The 8,073-nt window shown below is 34.3% G+C and overlaps 1 protein-coding gene across 5 annotated transcripts; it reads right to left on the bottom strand.

The window, feature by feature from the left end:
* Nucleotides 1-535: 535 nt before the first annotated feature.
* LOC111717508 (uncharacterized) lies at nt 536-7,894 on the bottom strand. Of its 5 annotated transcripts, none has more exons than XM_023493002.1 (11): nt 7,769-7,894; nt 7,149-7,293; nt 5,408-5,478; nt 4,556-4,645; nt 4,011-4,131; nt 3,543-3,664; nt 3,153-3,245; nt 2,689-2,752; nt 2,221-2,308; nt 1,933-2,034; nt 536-630 (listed from the first exon to the last, which is right to left on the bottom strand). In XM_023493002.1, the coding sequence occupies exons 1-11, from the start codon at nt 7,852-7,854 to the stop codon at nt 557-559; spliced, it is 1,056 nt and encodes a 351-aa protein (XP_023348770.1). In that variant the 5' UTR covers nt 7,855-7,894; the 3' UTR covers nt 536-556. The 5 variants fall into 5 exon arrangements, with proteins under 5 accessions (XP_023348770.1, XP_023348771.1, XP_023348773.1 ...); XM_023493003.1 differs by having other exon boundaries at nt 7,149-7,296; nt 7,772-7,894; XM_023493005.1 differs by lacking the exons at nt 7,149-7,293; nt 7,769-7,894 and adding exons at nt 6,491-6,593; nt 6,730-7,122.
* Nucleotides 7,895-8,073: the final 179 nt, after the last annotated feature.

The raw sequence follows: 8,073 nt of genomic DNA, 5'->3' as shown, positions 1-8,073 counted from the left end.
AGGTTAAAGGGCCCAAAGAGCTGTAAATAAAAATAAACTGGCATTTATCTACACTCTACAGAGTACAAGGTGTCCCACATCATGTTAGACCGTTTATTGTTCTATAATTGTGATTTTCGTGACTGATCAGAAAATTTAAAAAGAACGAAACATTTAAAGAAACGTATAAGACTAATATAAAAATTTGTATGCAGAAAATACTAGGCTTTTCCAGAAATTTGTGCATATTTTGATATTATAGCTTGGAGTTAATCTACTATGGTATGGGACGCTCTGTAATCTGTATCTCTAAGTAAAAAAAATATTTAATGGAAATAAATAGTGCAGACAAGTATCAAGTAAAGGAAGGAAGGTACATTGTATGCATGAAGATGTATTAACAAGCCCCCCCCCCCCTACTCTCTAGAGATTAAGCACAGTTTAACTACTCATAAGGTTGTAAACAACTAAAAAACTGGTATTTATCTGTTTTTAAACGACTATCTTCAACCAAAAAAAATTATAAAAATGAATTAAGTGCACAGAAGTTTAAAAAGAAATAAAGATAAGTTTTTACTCACATTTCTTCCACATCTCTAAGCTCCGGAATAGTTCTACTCAAGAGCCGGAGGTCTTCAAATATACCAAAACCTGAATACGGATTCAATGTTTCTTGTAAAGTAAGCCCTACAAAACTGTGAAACATGAAGACGATATTTTATAGCAAACTTATTTATCTTTGATGTTATTTTTAAGCAAATAGTTTATCAACTTCTTAGTGAAATGGTCCACCATATCGTATTCAGGAATTGAGAGATGGATTTAAAAAGATTGAAAAAAAAATAAAATGGAAAAAAAATCTTGGTAAAAATGCGAATTCTAAGTTGGGAGGAGAACAATGTCTTGGTTGGAAGGGAAGATTGGGTCTGGATTGGAAATTGAAAGAAAGTTTTTTTATGTTTAGCGGAAACTAAATAAAGGAATTGGAAAAAAACTTACTCTGAGTTGGGCAGAAAACTATTTTCTGGGTTGGGTGGTAAACCGTATTCTGGGTTGGGTGGTAAACCGTATTCTGGGTTGGTCATAAATCCATATTCTGGGTTGGTAAACCATGTTCTGGGTTGGTCATAAATCCTAATTCTGGGTTGGTCATAAATCCATATTCATGGTTGGTAAAACATATTCTGGGTTGGTCATAAATTCATATTCTGGGTTGGTCATAAATCCATATTCTGGGTTGGTCATAAATCCATGTTCTGGGTTGGTCATAAATCCATATTCAGGGTTGGTAAACCATATTATGGGTTGGTAAACCATATTCTGGGTTGGTAAACCATGTTCTGGGTTGGTCATAAATCGATATTCTGGGTTGGTCATAAATCCATATTCACGATTGGTAAACCATATTCTGGGTTGGTCATAAATTCATATTCTGGGTTGGTAAATCATATTTTGGGAAGGTTATAAATCCATATTCTGGGTTGGTCATAAATCCATAATCTGGGTTTGTAAACCATATTCTGGGTTGGTCATAAATCCATATTCTAGGTTGGTCAAAAATCCATATTCTGGGTTTGTAAACCATATTCTGGGTTGGTTATAAATCCATATTTTGGGTTTGTAAACCATATTCTGGATTAGTCATAAATCCTTATTCTGGGTTGGTAAACCATATCATGGGTTGGTCGGAAAACCATATTCTGGGTTGGTCGGAAAACCATATTCTGGGTTGGTCGGAAATCCATATTCTGGGTTGGTCATAAATCCATATTCTGGGTTGGTAAACCATATTCTTGGTTCGCCGGAAAACAATGTTCTGGGTTGGAAAGGTTGGAAAAAGTACTATTCTGGTTTGGGGGGAAAATGCGACCATTCTGGATTGAAAGCGAAGCAAAATTCTAAATTGGGTTAGAAACTAATTTTTGAATGGAAATGCTGCATAAGTTTGCTTACCTATTATCTTAATATCCGGGTTGGCAAAGATGTCAAGAAGACGACCCCAAAGCTGAGGGTCAAGTTGAAACTCCGACAGGGCTTTCATGTCAAGCAGATAGGCTGCAGCAAAGATTAAACATATTAAACTCACAAAAGGGGAGGTCATATTAAGGAAAGCTATGAAATTTTAATCAATTTAACCCAATTTTCAGAAAAAAAATTTCTGCTAATATGACTTCTAAAAATAGACAGAAATGTCATTAGTAATTTCGTTGCAAAGCAAATTTATCATTTATTTTGTTTAACCTGATTCTGAAGTTGCCAACTGAAGAAGAGAAAGGTTTTTAACAAGAACATTGGCAGAAAATTCTCCATCCAATCCAATAGATTCAGCCTGAAGAAAATAATAAAACCATTCGTGTGACTAGTCTCAACAATGATATTTTCAATTCCTCGGGTAAATCTGCATCAAGTATATAAAATACTAGGTGAAGTGCCCGGCGTTGCCCGTGAAATTTAAAAAAATTGAATTTAGAAAAAATAAAAAATTCCATTTTTAAATAAAATTTTTTTTTTTTTTGTGATTCACCCCAGTCAAAAAATGTCAGCCAATTTTGTCCAGCCGTTTGGGCAACTATAGCTAACTTATTTATATAATATACTATATAATATACTTAATATAAGGATAAAATGGAGGAAAGATAAAAATGGAGGAGCAGAGCATTGAGCACTTTGTATTTAAAGCTCCCTGAAATCCAGGGATCAAACTATTACCTGACTTAGGATGTCCAGACAGTCCCTGAGGATCTCTTCTGAGTCGACGATCTTGATCCTATCCCTAGAGATCATAAATGCAGTTAAGCAGAAAAATATTCTCATCATAGATACCGGCTATTTTGTAGCGCAACTTCACAAATATTAATTATTCAGCAGCATAGCAAGGCAAAGCTCTGCCTCCCTAACACAATTGATGATCCTAAAACCTGCCCTACAATATCTTGAACTAAACCTGCAACGTGTACTGTACAGAGTACACAATAAACTGTACTGTACAGAGTACACAATAAACTGATTATTTAAAGTTAAAACCTTTAGGATTGTTCCTTTATCAACACTTTAATAACCTTTAATAATATTTCTCCGAACAATTTATAAAAATTGAACTGCTAGACTAAAATTCAAATGCTTGAAAAAAAGATGGGCTTTTTCAGAAAATACTAACTTTATTTTTATCTAACCTGGAGAAGGGTAGTTTAAAATATTGAGCTTTTTCTTCACACATTTTTAATTCATCTGAATTGTCAGGAATCTCTTCAGGTTCTGGTTCAGACCTGTAAAAATAGGAAATATGTATAATCCAAATAAATCATTACCAAAACTACTACACTCACCAGAAAATAATATACTTAATTAGTTTAAACGTATAAATTATTGTAGAAAAAATACTCCAAAAACTGCGTTATCTTTAATTTGTTTGATGCCAATTTAGAAAAAATCAAGCCAATCTTGTAGTCACAATTCTAAAATAAGTTCTGATCAAGTAGTGTCGAGGCCTCTCTTGACCGTAACTGTAGGCACTAGCTAGTAAATAAGTTAGCAGTTGCAACTTATGATTGTTATTAATCTACCTGGATACGACAAGTTCCCCTGTATCCCAGTCCACCTCCTCCTCTTGGGATTGTGTGATGAACAAGTATTCTATCTCTGGAGTTCGGAATCCTAGTTTCAGAGACCAGTACTTAGTTTCGTCCTAGAAAATCATCATTTATTAGCAATAAACCCGATGAAAAGGTGTGGACTAAACTTCTGACTACCTATTCGTAATAGTTAAGAAGTAATCCTGAAATGTAACCTAAAATTGAGCCCCCCACACTGCGTATAGTAAATATATGTATTTCATTCTTCTCTGCTTGCTCAGATTAAAAAATAACTCAAGTTAAGAAAAATTTGTCAAATGATAATCAACTCGTTTTGCTTTTTTATATCTAAAACAAGAGAAGCATCCTTGTCAACCAAAAGAAAAGTTACAAAAATTATAACAAGAAGAAACTATAAAGATTTGATGAAAGAAACGCAGGAATACATGTTGTAACCACCTGATCATATTTACTGAGCTGGTTGAGGAAGAGAGAATGAAGATGAGGATGCGGATTCAGTTTCATCTCCATCAGTTCTCTCCAGGATACAATGGAATCCGCGTCTTTGCTCCGAACCTCTCTATCATATATAACCTTCAGTTTATCAACTAGCATAAATATTCTCAAATATGTCGCACAAAAGGGCAATTGAATACCTCACAATTTATAGAATAGTATGTCAGATTCACAACGGTACTCTTAAACTCTTTATATGACTAACATCGACTTTATCATCCTTTTTCTGCCTCGAAACCAAAATTAAAAATAATTACTTTTCAGCTAGAAAATCAAGAATATATCTCATTCATCATTAATCAGACAAAGATTAAAATGTCACTATTGTGAATCAACTCTATAAATGGAGGGCTACTTGATTCTATTTGATATATCCCTTTAATACCATAAAAGTAAAATATATATCAGGTCTTTTTTCTTCAGATGTATTGTGAGTCGTTTTTCAATTCTTTGTGATGAATGTACTGATGTCATTGATAAACACCTACCCGGTCCAGTAGATGATGTCTAGAGTGAGCATCTGGTTGAAGAAGTTCGGCAGATCCTTTGTATCAATCTTAAACTTAGCGCTGTATCTCCTAATAGTAAAAAAACTTCTATTAATAGTTTGCCAGTAGACATTAAAAATGCCACCTCATTGATTAGTTTTAAGAATATGTATGACAAACATATTTCTTCAATGTGATAGGTGTCAGGGGCGCCGAGATCTCTGATGAAGGTGTCAGGGGCGCCGAGATCCCTGGTGAAGGTGTCAGGGGCGCCGAGATCCCTGGTGAAGGTGTCAGGGGCGCCGAGATCACTGGTGAAGGTGTCAGGGGCGCCGAGATCACTAGTGATGGTGTCAGGGGGCCCGGATCACTGGTTTAACTTAATGCACAATCAGTAGAAACAAAAAAGATATATTGACTCGGTGAAAATGTTAAAAAAGTGATCTCCCAGTAATCCAGTAATTAACAAACAACAATAAAGCTCTGACTAGTGACAACTGTTTGAATGTGGGTCCGCAATTAAAGATTAAATTATTCAAATTTTTCTATTCATTCCTTTTTAACCTATGATAATTACTCAGTTATTTGCACTTTTTTAACATTTCTGAGTCGTTAGATTTTTATTTTTAGAATTTTTATTCTTCATGTGAATATTCAGTATTCAGAGTAAAAGAAATTAAATAGAAAAAATATGAGTATGTTTTGTATCCACCCCTAATTCCATGTAAGGCGCCTAACAAAAATCAATTACATTTGATTCAGCCCTTGACTGTTTGATGGTTTTAAAACCTGGACGGTGCGGTGGACAGGCAAAACGATTAAATAATTATAAAGATGATTTTATAAATCTACCTGATAAGCTTACTCAAAGTTTTCCCTGTTAGATTCTTTATTCCACGCTCTGAGTTCGGTATCTGGCTCAACTTTCACAAAATAAAAGATATTATCAAAGTAACTGTGATTTCAGAGCTGGGAACTTTAGAATGGTGGAAATAGAGATCAATGCTTGATCCTCTTTTTGTTCTTAATCTCGAGACTAACCTAATCTTGTACTTTTATCCGGGAAATTTGAAATTTTACACGCCATTTAAAATTAATATACAGAAACGGGAGGGACTCTCTTATTTTGAAAAACCGATTTTTGATTTTTCTGTGCTTTATATCCAAAAAAGAGTGGATTAAGCAAGAAATTAAAAGTGTCCACATTGGATATTCAGATTAAGCAGTCTGGATTAAAGGTTATCCATTTTAAAATTCCCAGCTCAGGTAACTTTCCTTTTATATAGTGACATGTCCGATTCACAATGGTATCCATTCAAGTTTTCTTAGAAATATCTAAAATTAAACATTTACCAAGCTAGGGAACGTCGATACCTTCCGTTTTATTGATCATAAAAAGGTTTAAATAGTTTTGTTGTGAATTGGACATACCCTATTTTAAATTTTTTAAATGAAATGTCATTTGAAACAAAACGACAGTCCTCTTCAGCGAGGCTGCTGATTGCTTGCTCAATAATACATATATATTAAAAAAAGAGGAAAAGTGAATTAAGATATTTTTTATTGAAATTATGAAGATTTACACCAATGGCCGGGATTTGAGAAGAAAATGAGAGGATATATTAGTTTTCTTCAATATGAACATTATGTTTGTTCGTCTGCTGGATGTTTTGTATCCAATAAACATCAACAAAAGAACTGATCGGAACAGAATGTATAGTAGAAACCCAATGGTGGGTGAATATTTAATTTTCGCCCCCCCCCTCCCCCCACCAAAAAAAATTATCTTTAAATCTGTTAAAATCAACCATGCAATTAAAAAAATCTGCGAATACTTGATTTATTATTGTTTAATATTTACAAAAGGAAAATGTTACTAAAAAACTAACGAAAAGTACAAAGAGAGCGTAAATGGCCCTGATATAGGTAAATTACCTCTCTAATTGCCTGGACAGCTGTTCTTCTATTAATTAGAGAATTCAGGAATAGCATGATGACCAGGGAGAGGGCGTAAATGACCCTGATATAGGTAAATTACCTCTCTATTTGCCTGGACAGCTGTTCTTCTATTAACTAGAGAATCCAGGAATAGCATGATGACCAGGGAAAGGGCGTAAATGACCCTGATATNGACCAGGGAAAGGGCGTAAATGACCCTGATATTGGTAAATTACCTCTCTATTTGCCTGGACAGCTGTTCTTCTATTAACTAGAGAATCCAGGAATAGCATGATGACCAGGGAAAGGGCGTAAATGACCCTGATATTGGTAAATTACCTCTCTATTTTCCTGGACAGTGGACAGCTATTCTTATATTAACTAGAGAATCCATGAATAGCATGATGACCAGAGAGAGAGCGTAAATGACCCTGATATAGGTAAGTTACCTCTCTATTTGCCTGGACAGTTGTTCTTCTATTAACTAGAGAATCCAGGAATAGCATGATGACCAGGGAGAGGGCGTAAATGACCCTGATATAGGTAAATTACCTCTCTATTTACCTGGACAGCTGTTCTTCTATTAATTAGAGAATCCAGGAATAGCATGATGACCAGGGAGAGGGCGTAAATGACACTGATATAGGTAAATTACCTCTCTAATTGCCTGGACAGCTGTTCTTCTATTAATTAAAGAATCCAGGAATAACATGATGGCCAGGGCCGAGGACTGAGATATCTCTAGAAACCGTTCTAGAACCTCAAGATGTCCCTGGGCCAGGAGAGGTATACAGAACATTCTACGCAAATTAACTCTCAACTAACAATTGGATATATTATTTATCGTCAATCGTCATCGACCCTTACCAAAAAAAAAAATGTGGAATTTTAATCATTTTTTTTTTAGGATAAAAGCTTTAACGGAACGATTATTATAATTTCAAGGTGACCCTTCATTTTCTAGCATAAAGTGTTTAATTCCGACAATTTCCTCCACTGTTACTGAAGCAAAGATTTTCAAGTAAATTTAACAGATAAACTAATATTGAAAATAATCCACTTTTAAAGTTGAAAGCATGGATGTCTCATTCATTTTTGATCATAAAAGTTGTTAAGGGTACCTTCATTGTAAATCGAACATGTAATCCATAAATGAAAAGGGTCAACTGAAATTATGCCTACAGTCCCTTTAATACAACTTCTTACACTATTTATCAACTACCAGTATTACCATATTTAAACAATTTGACTAAAGAAGGATGAAAGTTAGTTTCCCTGATGTCTGAATCTAAGATTTTCAGAGATATTGCTGTCTTACAGGCTCTTAAATATTCATGGTCAGCACTGAAGTATTGAAGCATAGTTCCATACCTGGAAGCCTAAAGAAAACTAGTTATTTTAAGAAGAATTTTTAATGCGTTTATAGAAATGACAGACAGATAAAATTGTTCATTGATGCGGTAATTTTTGATTCATTTGAAATAATTTTTATCAATCTTTTTATGTGTGTTGAATTTTATTTCTTAAAGAGTTAAGTTGTGTGTTTGTGCGAGTGTGAGCAAATAAACATACAGCAAAGG

Source organism: Eurytemora carolleeae, unplaced genomic scaffold (genome assembly GCF_000591075.1).
Source record: "Eurytemora carolleeae unplaced genomic scaffold, Eaff_2.0 scaffold2695, whole genome shotgun sequence".
Taxonomy (NCBI): Eukaryota; Metazoa; Arthropoda; class Copepoda; order Calanoida; family Temoridae; genus Eurytemora; species Eurytemora carolleeae.
The sequence above is the reverse complement of the archived record's forward strand: the minus strand, read 5'-3'. Positions and strand labels throughout refer to the sequence as shown.

Coding starts and splice junctions, on each gene's coding strand:
- LOC111717508 (XM_023493002.1), bottom strand. CDS start 7,854: ATGCTTCAATACTTCAGTGCTGACCATGAATATTTAAGAGCCTGTAAG. Junction 7,294..7,768: donor ATCTTAGATTCAGACATCAG/GGAAACTAACTT, acceptor TAATTTGCGTAG/AATGTTCTGTATACCTCTCC. Junction 2,035..2,220: donor GTTGGCAACTTCAGAATCAG/GTTAAACAAAAT, acceptor TCTTTGCTGCAG/CCTATCTGCTTGACATGAAA.